General features: G+C 45.0%; 1 protein-coding gene across 1 annotated transcript in view; it reads right to left on the bottom strand.

Annotated features, from left to right (window-relative positions):
- FRMPD3 (FERM and PDZ domain containing 3) overlaps positions 1-19,783 on the bottom strand; it is a 77,539-nt gene that overhangs the window by 46,831 nt on the left and 10,925 nt on the right. Inside the window, exons 4-7 of the mRNA XM_058441471.1 lie at positions 11,513-11,617; positions 6,909-7,016; positions 3,832-3,963; positions 2,257-2,376 (exon numbers count right to left, since the gene is read on the bottom strand). Coding sequence (XP_058297454.1) covers positions 2,257-2,376; positions 3,832-3,963; positions 6,909-7,016; positions 11,513-11,617 — 465 coding nt within the window. The remainder of the gene's footprint in view (positions 1-2,256; positions 2,377-3,831; positions 3,964-6,908; positions 7,017-11,512; positions 11,618-19,783) is intronic.

The raw sequence follows: 19,783 nt of genomic DNA, 5'->3' as shown, positions 1-19,783 counted from the left end.
ATGCTGAGCCAAATAAGTCAGATCAAAATAAGTGTACATTCCATGTGATCTCATATCTATATAACTCTAAAAAGTGCAAACTAATCTATAGTCACAGAAAGCAGGTCAGTGGTAGCCTAGGGCTGGGAGGGATGAATTACAAAGTGGCCTGAATAAACTTTTGGGTGTGTTGGATATGTTCAATATTTCGATTGTGGTGATGGTTTCATGGGCATAAACATAGGTCAAAACGTGTGGTATTGTGTACTTTAAACATGTACGGCTTATCATTTGTCAATTAGACCTCAATAAAGCTGTTACATGTAAAAAAGAAAGAATACAGCTGAAGTCCATATCATCATGAAGCAGAAGGATAGGGTGGACATGATCTTGTCACTAAATTCTAAAATATTCAAACCAAGGTAATCCTTGGAAGCTTGAATTAAGAAATTCAGGGCAAAAAAAAAAAAAAAATGAGAACTAAACTTATAAAATTCACAGAGCAGCCACAACTCATTGTCTCCTAGAAGGTTGGTAAATGAACCTGAGGCTGTTTGGGAAACGTTCCTAACATTTTAGGTTGTCAAAACAGTCAAAAAGGACAATGACAATGTCTCATAGCACCTCCCTGGGTATTACCATCAGAGACAGATGAAGTTCGAGGTTTTTTTCTCTCATTAAGAGCTGTTGTATGTCCTATGGGCACCTAAAACTCAACATTTCCCAAAATGAACTCATCTTTTCCCTAAACCCATTCCATTGTCTGTATTCTCTAACTTGGGGAATGATACCACCTCTACGAGACACTCGCTAAGTTAAAGCCTATCCATTCTACCCTTTAAATCTCTCTTGAAACCCATCCCACCTCCTTCATCATAGCCCTGGTTCTAGCCCTTGTCATTTCTTCTGGATAACTGCCATTGCTCCCTAGCTGGTGTACTTCCTTAGCACTGTGTGGTCTTTTGAAATTGCTCATCTGACCAGGCTATTCTTCTCTTTTAATAATTTCTGCTCTCTTACTCTCCCGCAGAATTTCTTTACTTTGGCTGCACATTAGGATCACTTGAGGAATTTAAAAAAATACCAGTGTTTGGACCCCACTCCCATAGATTTTGATTCAACTGGTCTTGGATGGGGCACAGCATTTTCCCAAAGCCTCCCAGATAATTTTAATGTGCATCTAAGCTTAAAACCACCATCATAAAGCAGAGGTTCTCAAAGTCTTTTGGGCATCAGAATCCCCTGGAAGGCTTGTTAAAACACAGAGTACTGAATTCTACCTCCAGAGTTTCTGACTCAGTAGGACTGGGCTGGGGCCTAAGAATTTGCATTTCTAACAAGGTCCCTGTTGATGCTGATGCTACCACTCCAGGAAGCATGAAATTGCAAAGAATCTATAATAGCCACACTTTAAGAACTGCCGCCCAGCCTCAATCATAAAGTCTATGCTTGCCTTGGCGTACCAAAAGCCTTTGTTCACTACTTCCTGTCTCTCCAATTTTATTCCCTACTCCTCTTTACCTCACATCCCATATTCTAGCCATAAAAAATCACTCATGGTTATCTCATGATCCCATGCTGTTTCATGCCACCATGGCTTTGTAAATGCAAGGCCCTTTGCTTAGAGTATGCCCCCTCCATTCCATCTCTCTACACAACAAACTCTCATTCATTCTTCAAGGCTAAGAGCATGCATATATCACTTTTTCCATGAAGCGTGCACCATCTGTCTTGCGTAGAGTTGGAAAAATGCTTCCTGAGTGCCCTCATCTTCATTGCACCCTGCTGCTGTCATATTTATTGACGCACATATAAGCTCTAGTGAGCCAGGACAGTTCTTTATTCACTTCTGATTGCTAGTACCTAGCATAGGGCTTAACCCAGAGTAAGCGTCTAGTAAATGTTTCTGGATAAACTGAATTGGGAATCATCTCATACTGGAGCTAGGTATTGGGGGTTGGGACCCGTTGAAACCCAAATGGGCTTGTTAAACTTTAGGATCCCGTGAGGATGCCAGAGTTACTGGGATTGCTTGTTTCTGAAAACTGATGAGATCTGAGTGGACAAATAGACAGGACTTTGAGCTACAGCCAGCTCAGGTCACCAGGCCAGCCAACTTGGCCATGGCCTACAATGGTAGCAGAAAAGGAAGGAAAGGGCCTTCAGGGCTACCTGGAGGTTGGAAAAACTTATATAGCTACTTCATTGTGATGGCAGAACAGCCTGCCTGCTTCTTTGTCTACTGGTCTGTCCGTGTATCCCCAAGCCAGACTCTACCTGGATGTATAGGTACTCAAAAGCAGCAGGATCCCGACGCAGCAGCTCCACAGGGTCTTTGGGAAAGAAGCTTATTCGGAAGAGACATTTCATTCCGTGATAGTGTGTCCGCTGTACCACCTGAATTCCAGGGATGAAAGGGGAGAAGAAAAGAGATCTGGAATCAATGGCTGGGGAGTTGGGCAGGCAGCTCAGTGGCTCCTTAAGGTGGGGCTTGGGGCAGAGCTAAGCTGTTGTTTCCTACTCTGTCTCCAACCTGGCTGATTCCACTTATCCTCAGAGGAAAGTAGTGGGGAGTCAGGTCTTTTCTACACTTCTGACCCAAAATACGAGGAATTTTCAAATCACTTATCTAGGACATGACTTTTATCAACCATTGGGTCTAAAGCCCAAGACACTAGGCAGGAAGGGAGGGCTCCTGGCAATGGCTCAGACTCTTTTCTTGCTGTGGGATTCATGCCTTTACCTTGCAGAGGGGCTCAGCCTCAAGCAGAGTAAATTGCTGATTAGAGTAAATCAAAGGTTTAAAATATTATTTCAAGGTACAGATGAAACATCTTGGCACTGTATTGATAATTGTTGAACCTGGGAATGGGTAATAGGGTTAATGATACTATATTCCTCCTACTTGTGTGTATGTTGGAAAGTTTTCATAATAAAAAAGTTTAAAATCCCATTTGGAACAACAGACCAACTGAATTCAAAGGGTTGCTTGGGGGTGAGGGAGGTGCTTAGGCCTCCCTCCAGGCAGGACGCCCACAACCTTTCCTTCCCACCAGTGAGTCTCTGTATTGCATTTGGCTGAGAGCTAAACTTGAATCTCTCTTTCCAAAAATCCTTTCATCTTTTTGTGTCTGATTTGGGGTTTTGTTTGGCTTTCATGTAGGCTCTGAAAAGGTATTTCTTCCACTGTGCCTCTCCAACTCTGTCCCACCCTACTTGGTAGTACCGATTGGCTTTGATTGCATCTCTGACACTTCTTGGTGCTTCACTGTTGATGAAATGCTATCCAGGAATCCTGGATTTCCCTAGCCCTTTTCCATATGGTGAGGGCTAGAAAGACCGGATACTTTTTCCTACTCTACCTTGTAAATTGATGTGGGTGACATGCCGCCTATTTTTGGCCCTACTCAGCCAATTCCCAACTCCCACTTGTCCTAGGATAAGTGGGAGTTGGGAATTGGCTGAGTAGGGTCCACTCCCTGACCCTTCCATAACAGCCTTCATGCAAAAGGCCAAGTTTTCTCCCAGGAAGCAGAAAAATCTATCATGTAGGGTTTCCAGGAGACAGAAGACTTGCAACTGCTCCTTATCTCAGCATTCTGGGTGCCATGTGGTGAATCACCCCATACTCTTCCCCCTAGAGACAAAGACTAATGATCTTCATGCTCTTCTCAGCTCACAAAGGCCAATGCCAAAAGCCTTCTGGAGGTGGATAATACCAGCTTTGGGTGAGAACTGTGACTTCTGGGAACCGGCTGAGCATATCATTATAAATTTTCCAGACAGGGAGTGCCTTGGGTCTTCTCTACTAGAGGCCACATGCAAAGCTATCTGTAAAAAAGAGTTACTTACATAAGCCAGGGGTTGCTTGTCCTGAAGAAGCAGAAACTTGTGATTCTGTTCTGGCCCGGCATACTCAAGGACAAGAGCAAAGTGCTCAATGTACCTCAGGGAAAGGCGGTCCTGTAATGTTACCATCACATCCTGTGGGACCGAAAAGAGCCTTGAGAGGGAGATTAGTTCTGGCCCTAAGCTATTCTAAGCACCAAACATGGGAGGGGGGATTAAACACCAAGAAAAGAAATATAGTCCTGGGGAGAAGGCTGCAACACTGGCCTTTATGGTAGCCCAGCCTCTGTGATCCACAATGAGGAAAGTGACCCATGAGTGCTGCTCAGAGGCCTGGGCCCTGGGGAGAGGTGCAGGGGGTTAGAGATAGGTGTTTCTGAATTTCACCTGGGCAGGCATATGGCAAAAGAAGGTCATGTCTCTCCCTCTCTGACTCTCTCCTTCCATTCAACAAATTATCTTTTAAACGCTTACTAAGTGCCAGGCACTGTGTTGGTTCTCCCTTCACCTTCTCTTATAAGTCAGAATATCCACTTGGGATAGTCTGTCAACTCTTAGGAATGAACAAAAGCAAAAGTGACATTTATATGATTAAAAAGCGTACTATTTCTGGATTCATAATCTAAATCAGATGACTTGAGTTACTGGCAAAGTGTTCATTTTTGACCATAACTGGATTTTATAGATGATCAATTTAGCAACTTGAAAAATGTATCCATGCAGAGGAACTATGTCATGTGTTTTGTGTACAGTCATAAATCTGACTACTTCTGGGTTCTATCTGCTCTGCTGCCCTACTTTTAATATTAGGGTGTCTGAAAACATTTCAGTAGGGTTTGCACAAATGTCAGTTCTGAGACTTCTGCCACTGATTTGCTGTGACTTTGGCTTATACACTGGGCTCCAATGTGTGTGTTCATGGAGTCAGCATCTCTCAGCCCCCAAAGGCTGGAAAGAATCAAACTTGGGAATATGAAACATCTTTACAACTGCAGTTGCCAAACAAGCCCCTCAGTGAACACTGAAAGACGTTCAGTTATTCAAATGTTAGGCTGGAAATTGGTGGGTACTTCAGAGCATCTCTTGTGTTGTCCAAGTAGACACAGAGGCGCCAGTGTTGCTGGGGCTCTGTCAGGGACAGATGAGGTTTTCTTTGCAGTTTGGCTGCACTGGGATTGTGGACAGCCAATCCGGCGATTGCCAACTGGTGTTACAAGTGTAACAGCCCCTGTGCCAGGCTGTCAATTCACCCAGGTACCTCTCTGGGACAAGTGGCTTGGCAGCCTGTCAAAGCTCCAATAAGTCGCCAGCACACCCTTCCTGGAGTCAGATTGAGATCACAAGTGAGGGGAACACTGCTGTCTTGGAAGGCTGGGGCTACCTGGAAGCCACAATGGTGCTGATGATGTGAGGTGGGAGAACTTCAGAGAAGACTCCAAGGGGAAAGAGAGGGCACTAAACACTCCAGTATGGAGACAGAGTCCACAATGGACATACCATCCCATGAATAAACCACCAAGGAGGATTCTGACACAAAGCGATATTCACATCTGGAGTAGGCACATTTGGACACCTCCTGGGTGGTCTAGTTCTGTTTCAATGCCCCCTCCCATGCCCCCTTCAATAGCCAAAAGAACATTCTATGGCACCCTAAGTCGTATGTTTTGGTCCTAGGTCCCGTGGGGGACCCACCTAGGCCTAAGCCTTTCAAAAAAATTCTCCATTCAGGGACTGTCCCACTCCCTGCAGAATACTTAGCTTCTCCAACCCTAAAACACAAAATGCCAGTAGCACACCAAATGATTGGGATGACCTAAAACATCCTTAGACACTTCCAAAAGCTCTCTAAGAGTGGGAAGTACCAATCCTGGTTGAAAATCACTGGCAAGACCCATTCTGAGCACCTGATAACTCCTCTTAGCAAACGTTTGTTGGTCCAAGAGTTTCTTTTTTTTTCTTTTTTTCTTTTTTTTTTTGAGACGGAGTCTCGCTCTGTCACCCAGGCTGGAGTGCAGTGGTGCAATCTCGGCTCACTGCAAGCTCTGCCTCCCAGGTTCACGCCATTCTCCTGCCTCAGCCTCTCCGAGTAGCTGGGACTACAGGCGCCCGCCACCACGCCCGGCTAATTTTTTTGTATTTTTAGTAGAGACGGGGTTTCACTGTGGTCTCGATCTCCTGACCTCGTGATCCGCCCGCCTCGGCCTCCCAAAGTGCTGGGATTACAAGCGTGAGCCACCGCGCCCGGCCCAAGAGTTTCTTTACTTATAGGATTGCCTTGGTCCCAGTATGGGAACCACAGGGTACCTGTGGACCAAGCTAGGTTTTCTGGGTAGACACTGTAGCTGCCCAGCAGTTTGGGCGGCATTAGTTGCATTAAAATACTCATTCTGGGGATGGCATTCTCTTTCTGGAGAGAGTCCAGAAGATGCAGGAATGGATATTTCTGTCCCAGAGCAGAGTTGAATCTGGGGTGAATCATATCATCACTTCTATTCCTAAGGATTAGAGGAAAGTCACTAGGACTTTCTGACACCTGGCTGAGCTGTAAAGAATCACAGCTCAGTAATTGCTCTTCCTGTGAAAAGAACAGCCAAAGAGGCTGTGGCTGGACATTTCAAATCTTGGTTCAGTGCTTGAGATCAGGTTGTTATTTAAAAAGGAAGGCATAACTAAGCTAATCTCCCAAGAGACTGTGTTTATTTCTGTGCATAAACTTGTGTAGGTGTTATTGTATCAATATAAATCACTTTTGCTTTATAAATGGCTTAATGATCTTCATATTGCTTAGTTCTTAAAAGTCCTGAAGGACCCCATGTAACACAAACACAAAGCAGTTCACAAGTATAAGTGCACACACACGGTTTAACAATTACTAGCACACAGTTAGGCATGCAAACTTCTACCACCACTCTCATCTGGGACTGCATTTTTGCAGCCTTGTGCTAACAAGCATCCAGAGCTTAAAGGCCACCTTACTCCAGTGGCAAGCAGCTATGTGCAGACTCAGAGGAATACAGGACACACAACCGCATGTACTCTGGAGAGGGCAATGCTGACCAGGGGGAGGAGACTGTATGTACCTTAACAGTGGTCCGACCATCAAATGTGAATGACTTGATCTGCCCATTTTCTAAGAAAACCTTCAGGACGTTGGGGATGAGGAGGAGAGCTTCCTTCTTCATCATTTTCTGTGAACAAGCAGGGAAAGGACAAGGAAAGGGGCTCATTTAGAAGGAGGTACGAAGCCAGAGGAAGGGTGTGAAAAAGGAGAGAGAAAAGGTGATGGAGACAGAGAGCCAAAGGTGTAGGAGGACAGAGACAGAGGAAAGAGCAGATCAATAATACATGGGGACCAGAACCAAATTCCCCAACAAGACACTGAGCCATAACAAACGCCCGCCTCCATTTGACATCACGGAGCACCCACATTCTACTGTAGTTCAAACCTCCACAGATCAGAGCAAAGGGATCACCGCACACCCCCTGAAGGGCTGATGAGAGGCCTCCTTTGGAGTCTACCTCACCCACCTGATCTTATCTCTGACATTTTTTTGAACACCTTCTACAAAGCTTCTAGACTGATCTTATCTCCTGATACCTCCCTTTCCCTGAGGCCCTTCACAAGCCAAGATCATGTCCTGTCAAGGCCTTTGCTCTGCCTTTTCCCCTCCCTAGGCCCTTTCTGACCTGGCCCCTGCCTAGTCTCCACAGTCACGTCTTGCTATTCCTAGTACCCACACCTCTTTCACACCTCCATACCTCTGATGATTCTTCATTATTCAGGGACTGTCGCCCTCCCTGCACAACACTTAGCATCTCCGACCCTGAGACATGAAGTGCCAGTAGCACACCAAAGCATTGGGATGACCTGAAACACCCTCAGACATTTTCTTTTCTTTTTTTTTCTTTTTCTTTTTTTGAGACGGAGTCTCGCTCTGTCACCCAGGCTGGAGTGCAGTGGTGTGATCTCGGCTCGCTGCAACCTCTGCCTCCTGAGTTCAAGTGATCCTCCTGCCTCAGCCTCTCTAGTAGCAGCTGGGATTACAGGCGAGAGTCACCACGCCTGGCCCTCAGACATTTTCAAAAGCTCTCTAGGAGTGGGAGGTACTGACTCCGATTGAGACATTCTTAATAAAAATTCATTAAATAAAGACTATTCTCTTTCTCTGAGGACTCTAAAAGAAAGAAAGAAAGAAAAAGCTGTTCCCTCTGCCTTTCTCTTTTCCTCTTTGGCAAACTCCTGTTTATCCTACAAAACCCAGCTCAAATATGTATTCTGTAAAGCCTTGGTCTAATATCATCAGATACCTGGACCTGGTCTTTCCATGCATTCCTATAGCAATTTATGCACACTTCTCACAATGCTCTCACCTGGGCCTGGACTCCCCCAGGTCCCGACCTGTGATGAGGCTGCTATGGTCCATACTGGCGGCAGCATGGAGGAGGGTGCTGTTGTAACATCAGGTAATTTCACGAGTGCAGCGAGAGTTGGAAGATTGATGTCTGTCTCTCACCCAGACAAGAGCCTCACACTATGCCTGGTGGCCTGTCCGAGAGAATGAAGTAACTCTAGGTGGGTCCTAGCTACTCTGTGGCATTTGCATTCAGATTAGACTGGAATGGGGGGCATTGTTACGCCTGTAGACTAGCGTATTTTGTTTTGTTTTGATTTGTTTTTGAGACAGGGTCTCACTCTATTGCCTAGGCTGGAGTGCAGTGGTACAATCACAGCTCACTGCAGCCTCAAACTCCTGGGCTCAAGTGATCCTCCTACCTCAGCCTCCCAAACAGCTACGACTACAGGCATGTGCCACTATACCTAGCTAAATTTTTTACTTCTTGTAGGGACAAGGTCTCACTATGTTGCCAAAACTCACCTTTATCATATTTTTGAAGGATATTTGTCTTTCACAATCAAATGGTGAAATGAGAGCACAAAGACCATGTCCTATTTATCTTTGTAGTCCCAACACTAAACAAAGTTCCTGGCACACATTTGGTGCACAATAAATGGCTGCTGAATGAATGGGCAGTAGGTACTTGATGTGCACTTACTGAATGATCACTCTCATCCCAACCATTTCCCTGGGCCAACATCATCATCAGTTCTATAGGAATGGAAAAGCTGCAGAGATAACCAGATTCCTTAATTCACTGGGCATTCATTGAACCTCTACTGTATGCCCAACACTATGCTAAGTCTCTATGAGAGCTACAGGAGATTTAAATCCAGTCTTAAATTCTTGTTGTAGTGACTTGGCACACATACACATTATAAAACCAAAACAAACCAACAGGTATAAGATGGCCAAAGTTTCCTAGATAAGGCAAATTGGATTTTGATTTTGAAGGAGACAGTGGGTGTGGATGATTTGAGAAGCCAGATGAGAACAGTCTAGACCTAGAGACTGTCATGGATCATGGACAAAGCATGGAAAAAGGAACAAGCAAATCCTCTTGGGTTGGGGTATGGTTGATGGTGGTGAGGAGCCAAGAGACAAGCTTGGCTGTGGTCAAGCCAAGGTGGGAAGTGATGGGATATAAAATTGGAAGAGTGTGACTCCCTGGTCTCCTCCCTGATCTTGAGATGCCTTGCTCCTGCCAGGCCCAGAGGCCCTGGATCCCAGTGGTGGCAGGTTTTATTTAGCACACTGGGTTGGACTCAGATAATTACTTAATTGAATTTGCTTAAAAATAGAGTTGGCAAGGAACACCCACAAGATTTACTTTTGCTCTGGCTGCTTAATAAAGCCTTGGAACACGAAAGGAAAGGGTTGATAGGAGAGCCTGGAGTCACCTGGGCCTGGACTCCCCCAGGTCCCGACCTGTGATGAGGCTGCTATGGTCCATACTGGCGGCAGCATGGAGGAGGGTGCTGTTGTAACATCAGGTAATTTCATGAGTGCAGCGAGAGTTGGAAGATTGATGTCTGTCTCTCACTCAGACAAGAGCCTCACACTATGCCTGGTGGCCTGTCCGAGAGAATGAAGTAACTCTAGGTGGGTCCTAGCTACTCTGTGGCATTTGCATTCAGATTAGACTGGAGTGGGGGGCATTGTTACGCCTGTAGACTAGCTGTGCCTGTAACTTAGCTGTGAAGTATGGAGAGGGGAATCATGGTGGAAGAAGGAGAAAGCGGAGAAGGGGAAGTAGAAGGGAGAGGAAGAGAAGAGAGGGGGAGGGGAGTGGGGAGGAAGGGAAGGAGTTCTTCACTGGGTGGCCTGCCCTTGACTGATTACTCTGCAATGTTGAGATGGGATAGGATGCGCCTGTTCATACTTCCCAAATCCAAGTCATACGTCCTCTGGGTTTTCAAGCACTCAGAATGCAAATATCCTCCTGGTGACTTGGACCTCGGGGTCTGTTTCACCCTGATTTGCAGGGACTCCATATTACTCCTTTTCCTCTCTGCTCACCAATTATCACTTCTCTTAAACCTTTTCTTCTAGGATTGACACAGATTCCAACCATCAATTATTCAGACAGCTTGCCCAGTGGGGTCCTGTAGTCCCCTGGGTTTGCCAGCCTTCCTCATGCAGAGATGGAGGAGGGCATAGGCTGAGTTTGGGAATGAGAGGCAGGGAAATGGAGATGGAAGACACCTGTGTCCTCTATCCCTTCTGCTCACTAACTCTGCCTCAAATAATACAGAAGTGCCTGGTACCCTGCTGATTTCCCTGCTCTGGGCCTGCTATCTTCTCCCAACAACTGTGGCTGTGCCTCAGTACGTAAATGCCAAGGGCCTCCAGACAGCTCTGCCTATCATAGCTATCAAAGGCACACAAGTGCCTGTTAGCTCTAGCTATCCCCTCTGTCCCCACCGGGTTATCACTAACTTCTGCAGATTCCTGAGGGACTTGGCCAGAATGCATGACTGCTTGACACACTTCTTGTCTGCTCTTCACCTGCCTCTTCTCATTTGCACATCTGGAGCTGACAGTTCATTGCATGTAAACCTCCCAAAGCAGTAAGAAACACTGTGGCTGGCCAAGACTCCCCAAATTGGCAGCTGCATGGCATGGGCTGTCAAATATTACCTGTTCTTCGAAACAATACCACCCAGTAGTAGATTTTGTATTGTCTCAATCTGAACCACTTGTCTCCCTCAACATTGCTGAGAGGTATCCGGTAGCAAGGAACAGGTATTTATTTTGCCTCCCCTCTGGTGCTAAGAACATAGCAGGTGCCTAATAAAAACTTGGTGACTTAATGAGAGTCTGTATCATTTCCCTTAGGCAACTTTACTCATCACTGCATGGCCTTTTTCGGTCAAGATATGGAGTTGCAAGATCACTTAAATGTGAAGAGAGCTCAATTTCACCAGCCACTCATTCCCTGGGTCTTCAAGAAGCCATTATTTCCTTCCTGTTTCTATCAAGTAGCAAAAGATGTTTATGGAGCACTTGCTCTGAGTGTAAGCTACTGTGTTAGGGATGGAAATTTCTCTAGGCATCAGAAGGATCTTGAGTGAATCAATATATATTCCTTCTCCCCACAATGCCTGGGGCCTCTCTGGATGTCACATATCCCTCTTCACTCACTACTTTTCCCCCTCCAGCACCTGGATGCTCCCACTCTAACCCATTCGGAAAGCTGTCCACTATAAGAAGCCCCAGAGCAAGAGCTTGACAGCCAGGCAGATTATGGCCAGGGGCTGAGGAGACGGAGCTGAAGCTACACTTACTGCATCTGTTTCTCCAACTGCCACCTGCTCAGAAAATCGAACCTTCACAGGATTGGACCTCAACTTGGCCTTCTTCGCGGCACTGATGAAAGCAGATTTTGGGGACTGGAAAAAGAACAGAGAGATGGTGAGTTCTCCATATCTAGGGAAAGCCTAACCTTTGTCACGTCAGAGTTAAGATGTCCCAGTACAGGTACACTTTGCATTACTGATCAAGGAGTCAATAAACAAATATTAATTACCTATTAGGTGCAAGGCAATGTGCTAAATGCTTCCCTATGTAATTGGTGTGTCCTGAAACAGCTGGGCATGAATTGAATTTGGGTAGATTGAACTCCATTATTAATACTCTAGGCCTAGGGGAGTTTGCAAAAGTTCTTTAGTAATAACATACAGTTTTTATATATTTGGTTTTCTTAAAGTGAGATAGACCTAAAGGGTGTCTTTTTATTATTATTATTATTATATCTGAATATAAGCATCCCAAAGAATTTACAGAAATGATCTTGTTTACCTCACAGACATGCCCTGCCCCTAGGAAGGAGATGCATAATAAATACTATTTTAGATGCGGGAGAAAGGAGACCTAGCACTCCAAAAGGATTTATCCACAGTTACTACATTATTGGGGAATAAAGATGTGAGAGATTTAACCCAAGTCTCCTGGCTTTCTAGTTTTGGGCTCTGCACCACTTTGTTTATCCAGTTCTGTAAGAAATGCCCAAAAAATTAGCCAGGCTTGTGTTTATTTATTTATTTTTAGACGGAGTTTCACTCTTGTTGCCCAGGCTGGAGTGCAATGGTGCAATCTCGGCTCACTGCAACCTCTGCTTCCTGGGTTCAAGCGATTCTCCAGCCTTGCCTCCTGAGTAGCTGGGATTACAGACATGTGCCACCACACCCAGCTAATTTTGTATTTTTAGTAGAGATGGGGTCTCACCATGTTGGCCAGGCTGGTCTTGAACTCCTGACCTTAGGTGATCCACCTGCCTCAGCCTCCCAAAGTGCTGGGCTTACAGGCCACCATGCCTGGCTGGCTTTTTAGTTCTTGAAAACTCTCCCACAATTTTATCGGAAGCATGATTAGCAAACACTGGAAACTAAGCGTTTCCTGGGTGCCCCTTGGATTCTAGCTCCCTGCTGAGCTCCATAAGGCCCAGCAATTAGGAATACAGGAGTCGTGCTGAGGGGCATCCTCATTGTCTTTGGGGGGCCATTTATTCATTCATTTGACAAATTTAGCAAGGGCCTACTACATGCCACACAGTGTTCTAGGTGATGAGGGATAGAGCAGTGAATAAGACAGACAAAACTCCCTGGCCTCATAGAGCGTCCATTCCAGCAGGAATAGACAGACGATAAATATCTTTTAGGTAGCAAAGAAGGACTATGAGGAAAAATAAGGCAGGGTAAAGGACTACACAAGAGAATGAGTGAGTTAGAGTGGGAGAAGTGAGGGTATTATTTTAGCGATTTTGAAATACATAATACATTATTATTAACTATAGTCACCATGCTGTGAAATAGATCTCAAAAACTTATTCCTCCTGTCTAACTGAGCCTTTGTATCCTTTGAACAGCATCTCCCCATTCCCTCCCAACCTTAGCCTCTAGTGATCACCATTCTATGCTCCACTTCTATGATTTTGACTTTTTTAGATTCCGCATATAAGTGAGATCATGTGGTATTTGTCTTTCTGTGTCTGGCTTACAATAATAATTATTATTATTTCACTTAGGATAATGTCCTCCAAGTTCATCCATGTTGTAGCAAATGACAGGATTTACTCTTCTTAAAGGCTGAATAGTATTCCATTGTGTATTTATACCACATTTTCTTCATCCATTCATCTGTTGATGGCAGACATTTAGGTTGTTTCCATATCTTGGCTATGGTGAATAGTGCTGCCATGAACATGGGAATGCAGATGGCTCTTTGGCATACTAATTTCAATTCCCTTGGATATATATCCACAAGTAGGATTGTGCGGGTTATATTTTTAATTTTTTTTTTTTTTTTCTGAGAAGGAGTCTTGCTCTGTCGCCCAGGCTAGAGTGCAGTGGTGCGATCTTGGCTCACTGCAACCTCTGCCTCCCCAGTTCAAGTGATTCCCCTGCCTCAGCCTCCCGAGTAGCTGGGATTACAGGCAGGCATCACCATACCCAGCTAATTTTTGTATTTTTGGTAGAGATGGGGTTTCACCATGTTGGCCAGGCTGGTCTCGAACTACTGACCTCAAGTGATCCACCCACTTTGGCCTCCCAAAGTGCTGGGATACAGGTATGAGCCACGGCTCCCGGCCACTGTGGGAGGTTATTTTAGACAGGATGGTCAGGGAAGACCTCTCTGAGGATGAGACATTAAGCAGAAACTTAAGGAAGTGAGGGAAAGCCACCAGGTTATCTGGAGAAAGCCTTCTGGGCAGAAACTACAGTAAAGGCCCTGAGGTGAATTGAGGTGTATGAAGAACAGCAAGGAAGGCCAAGGTGGCTGGAGTGGCGTGATGGAGGGGGAGCAAGAGGGGAGCTGCTCAGAGAGGCAGCTGGGGGCTGGGTCATGTAGGACCTTGTAAACCACGGTGAGAACTTTGGATTTCACTCCACTAGAGGGATTTGATTGAACAGAGTCTGATGTGCATTTTAAAAGGAAGCCTCTGGTTGCTGTGTGGAAAACAGAGCGTAGGAGGGCAATGGCAAGAGCATGGAGACCAGTTGGGGGTCTCTAAGTACAATATTTGTAACTGCAATAATGTGGTTAAAACATAATGGAGGCTTGGGCTAGGATGGTAATGATGGAGTTGAAAAGTGAGTGAATTCTGGATGTATTTTGAATACTGAATTAGGATGATATGTTGACTGATTGGACATGAGAGTGAGAAAAAGAGAGACTTCAACTGAAAGAATGGACTTGCCATTTACTGAGATGAAGAGGACTAGGGAGTGAATCAGGTTTGGGGTTACTTCAAACCACCACGCCTATGGGCCTTGCCATGGAGCCCGAGTCCTACAATCAGGAATTTCTTTGTGTTAAGGCCCTGAAGGTCCCTGCCAGCTGGGAATACGCTAAGCTATTATCTACCATTTACACTGCAGTTGAGATTCATTTACCAGATCAGCCACAGGAGGGCAGGGCCCTAAGATACACATCAGAAACAAACGTCCTCATTGTGTCTTAGGCCCTGGTCCCAGCTGTGTTCTCTGTCAGAGCCAGCAATCTCATTCCCACAGAGGGGAGATTGCAAAAAACCACTTGTTTCACCTGAGTCTAGCAGGAACTCAGGCAGTGAGTGTCAGTCCTGGCTGCATAGTAGAAATGCTGGGAAGAGCTTTTAAAAATCCTGAAGCCCAGGGCCCACCCCAGACCAATTACATCAGAATTCCTGGGGGTGAGGTCTGAGCATCAGTATTTTTTTCAAGTTTCTGATGATTTCCAAATGCAGCCAAGATTAAGAACCATTGAGCTACAGGAACCTTAGACTTCTCATCCTGAGCCAAAGGGGCAATTCGTTGGCAGCAGACAATATAGCACAATGAAATCCAGAGCTGGAGATCGTTGCAGAAAGTGATTACAGTATTGATTATACATGGAGTTGATAAATGCCTTTGTGTGTTGCATAGCCTGGTGCTCCAATCCTGAGCAGGGGCTTCAGGCTGAGGCAGAAGCAAGAGAAAGGGGCAAGATAGAAAGATCTGTAGCTATGCTCAGGCAGCTGTGTTTGATTCCATCTCCACAGTCATCCAAAGTTCCACCAAGGTGCCACAAACATGAGGCAAGTGGACTCTTTCTACCTGACAGTCACCTCTCTTCTCTGCCATCATCTGCCCTCAGATGCCTGCATGGCACAGTGAGTAGAACGAGGCATCTCTAGAGACCTGAATGGGCCATGCAGCTCAACCTTCATTTTCACATGTGAAACAGAGGCCTGGGAAGAGGATATACTTTACCCAAAGTATTGAAATAATTGAGTAGCAGAGCCGAAACCAGAACCCAGGTTTCCTGAGCCTTTGCTTAGTGGTTGTTCCCCCACAGCAGGCTAAAGCTGGGAGTCCTTTCCTGGTCTTTCATCCACTGGTTCTGGTTCTACCTTGGTGTTATGTAATGGACTCAAACAAATGAAGAACCCCAACTGGTATCCTTTTATGTATTCACCACAGTGAAGAGGATGGCATCCTTGCTATCCCTACCAAAGATGCAAGATTAGATCCTGTCCTAGAGAGTTTGTTTGTACCACTGAAAACAAAGATTCAGTTAATTATAGGCACAAACCACAAAGGAGAAAACGAAATTGCCAATATTTTCAGGGATTATAATCATTTCCAGGTGTCTGTTTCAGAGTTATTTTCAGCTTGTTTATACTTCATTCCTCATTGACCCTTGTCCTGTTGGTCTCTAAGATTCCATCCTATTCTCAGTCTTCAGCCTTGATGCTGGTGACTCATTCTTTGCCAGCTGGTCTCTGCTAGATGTCATGGAGTCACATCTAGCCTTATGCTCAGACACAGGTGAGGCCTGCTTTGCAGTGATATGAGGGGCCTCTCAGAGGCCTCCATGTCCCAAAGCATCTTCAAAGCTCAGCTGTGGGGCTTGAAGTTCGTAATATTAGGGGCACTCCTTTGAATTACAATGTTGAGAATTGGGAAGGCCCTGGTCAAAATGTGAATGCGGTAGCAGGAAGGCATAATACACTTCAGGGGCCAGCAAATTACAGGCCTACATAGGCCAAATCTTGCTCACCACCTGTTTTTGTAAATAAAGCTTTACCGGAACACAGCCGTGATCTTCATTTATGTATTGCCTATGGCTGCTTTTGTGCCACCACATATGGCCTGCAAAGCCTAAAATACTTATTATATGGCCCTTAAGAGAAACAGTTTGCCAACCTCTGGACTAATTCATAACCATGCACTAACCAGCTGTTTTTAAAACGTGTCCGATGATAAGAATCACTGAGGAGTGGTTGTTAAAGCACAGATGCCTAGGCTCACACCAGATTTTAAAAGTTAGAATCTCTGGAAGAGTGGGGCCCAGAAATTGACATTGTTGAAGACATCCCAATCCATTAAGCCTAGATTAATTGAGCACCTTAAGGCTGGAATGTTTGAGCTCTTCACTGACCCTATTTTTTTCTCCAAGCAACTGGGAATCTCATTTTGCAACAGGCACCCTTTCTGGCTAAAACGAATTTTGGCTTGAAACACGGGACTAGAATTGCTAAGTACCTCTGGGGCCACTGCAAGCCGCTTGAAGCAAATATGAAGCCAGCAGCTTGGTGGAATAAGGAATAGAAGAGAGTCTGCCTTTCCCTCAGCGCAGAATTCAGCAGCTGGTTATTTTTTGACCATTTTTTAAATTTGTTGTCTGTATTAGTACAGATGTCAGGGTTGTGATCACTCAAATCTTGACCAAAGTCAGGTATAGGGCCAAATATTTTAGAGCAAGATAGGGTCCCGCTTTGGTAACAAAAAAATGAAACTCAGGTTCTTGAAGCTTTGACTGATTCGCCCTTCTAGCTCACTGCCTTTGACACCTGAGCCTACTTATAATCAATTCCTATAGCAACCACTGTGGGAGCCTAGGACAATGAAGGACCATCCTGGGAACCAGGGGGCCTTCCTTCCCACACTCAAGACTGCCTGGACGTGAACATAACCTCTGCCTGACTTCCAAAGCCCGCCACAAACTACACCTGGCTCTCTAACCACCTCTCTCCAAGATCACCTTTTGCTGTACTTGGTGGTTCTATCCACAGCTCCCTGCACACACTGGGCTTGTTATCACTCCTGGACCCACCTCATGCTGTTTCCTCCCTGTCCCCATCCTTCAGGGTCTAGAGTGTCCCTCTGACTAGCTAAATGCCATCACTTTACAGCTTAGTTCAAACTCTTTATCCTCAATCCTTCCCCAACTCCTCAATTCCCCTTCTTGGATTTCCTATAGTACTCCTGTTAATCCACACTGCCATCACTCACATCCCCAACCAGGCTGTATAAGCAGAGATGCCATTTTATGGTAATATGTCTCCCCCTAGCATCAAGCACATAGTAGACATGGCATAAAATATATTAGTTGATTGCTAAAATTAGTAATGAATTAGTTCATTAATTCAGCATATATGGTTGGAGTATCTACCATCTGACAAACACTATACGTCAGGAAGCTCTGTAGAAAACCAGTTTCTCTGAGGTGGTTCCCATGATTTTGGCTTTCTTTTTCTGGGCAGGTAGCTCCAAGCAGAAGGGATTCCAGTTCTGTAAGTACAGGCTGTTTTCAGAACCAGAAAACTAGGGTTTCATTTGAAACAGATTATGCTTGCTTTATCAGGGTCATTCTTGGTCATAATCCGGTACTTCATCCGTTTAAAAATATTTACTGAGTACCTACTGTGTGCCAAGGTCTAAAGGTTTTAAGATTAATAAATATCCAGTCAGTCATGAGGACTAGTTGGTAATTCAAAGATTAAGGAACACCCTTAAATATACAGAAGCTTATTAAGTGGCTGTCTATGCAGTATGGTTTGAGGGGCCCTGGGAAAGAACTCCTGTGACCCCTCTCCCCAGTTGTCTTCCATGCTATGAGTCACTCTTACAAGGAAAATGTCATCTGAAAGAGACTCCATATCAGAATCATTTGGTGAGCCTTTTCAAAAGACCAATACCAGGGCCTCATCTCCAGAGCTTCTAATTCAGTGAGTCAGGGCAAGAGCCCAAGTATCAATATTTTCATGTTTTCTTTTTTTTTCTGTCTCTGCTGCTCGAATGAATCAGAAGTGACTATTAATAGTTTTCAGAGCTTCTCAGATGGTTATAATGGATAAACAGGGTCAAGAACCATTACCAGGCCAGGTGTGGGGGCTCACGCCTGTAATCCCAGTACTTTGGGAGGCGGAGGTGGGCAGATTACTTGAGGTCAGGGGTTCGAGACCAGCCTGGCCAACATGGCGAAACATCGTTTCTACTAAAAATGCAAAAATTAGCCGGTATAGTGGCACATGCCTGTAATTCCAGCTACTCAGGGGGCTGAGGCAGAAGAATTACTTGAACCCAGGAGGTAGAGGTTGCAGTGAGCTGAGATGGCACCACTGCACTCCAGCCTGGGTGATAGAGCGAGGCTTTATAAAAAAAAAAATTACCAGCCACAATATGCAGGAGGAGGTATGAGGCCATTATCAGCCACAGAATGTAGGAGCTATTAATTGAAGGAGACTTGCAGATTGTCTGGTCCAGTGGGTTTTTTTGTTTGTTTGTTTGTTTGTTTTTTTTACAAATATAGACTCCTAGGCCACATCCTGGACCTATTAGGAGGTTGTCTTCTGGAAGTAGTGGTAATCAAACTTTAACATGACAAGAGTTCTGTAATAGGTAGCAGTCTCCTTGCACCCATGAGATGCCAAGTGCCTGCTGTGAACACAGTATTATTTTCTGTGATGTAGGGGGTATAACATTAAACACATATTGGAGGTCTTCAAGAAGGTTTCAGTATAGCTAAAGAGAGAAGATCTGTCAATGGAGACTTGTTAAGGTGGTTACGTTCTACAACATTTCCATGAACATTGAATTAGTGAATACTGAACTGTTGCTCCAATATTTCACATAAATTATGGTGTTAAAATTTAAAAACAACTCATCCTAGTAGCTTCTATGTTCTTTATTTTACAAAGAGAAAATGAAGCTCAAAATTGTTAAGTGACTTGCCTGAGGCCACTCCACTCACAGGTGCCAGAGTCAAGATTCAAACCCCGTCCAACTGGCCCCAGAACTGCAGTTTGTTTCTTGCACTACACTGCACTGCCCCCTGTCGTCTCCATCCTCTGATTACCTCTGTATGAGAACTGACACAAGAAGGCAGAGCATCACCTTGTCCAACCTCAGCTGGGAACGTGTGCATTGGGTAAATCAAAATTTTCACACTCTGCACATGTCTGCGAATGACCAGGAAAGTGCCGTGAGTATTGATTTGGGGGTTATAAATAAATTTTTGGGAGTAGGCAACTTTGCAAATAGGGAATCTGCAAATACTGAGGATCGACTGCACATGTATGTAAGGCTGACATTCAATTGGGATGCACTGGGATGGCCATACCAGTTGTAAAATACAGAGAGATTCTTTCACACTGATTGGTAAGTAGACACTGCCCTATGCTTCCTGGATGCCACCTGACCTCTCCCCCTGGACCTCCTTACAAATGTAGATCAACTACAGGGTTAACATCTGGCACAATTAGGAGGCCTTCAAGACTCTGCTCCGGTGCTATTACTGGCTTATATTTTGAC

Source organism: Hylobates moloch, unplaced genomic scaffold (assembly GCF_009828535.3).
Source record: "Hylobates moloch isolate HMO894 unplaced genomic scaffold, HMol_V3 SCAFFOLD_7, whole genome shotgun sequence".
Lineage (NCBI taxonomy): Eukaryota > Metazoa > Chordata > Mammalia > Primates > Hylobatidae > Hylobates > Hylobates moloch.
This window is presented reverse-complemented; position numbering and strand designations above follow the sequence as displayed.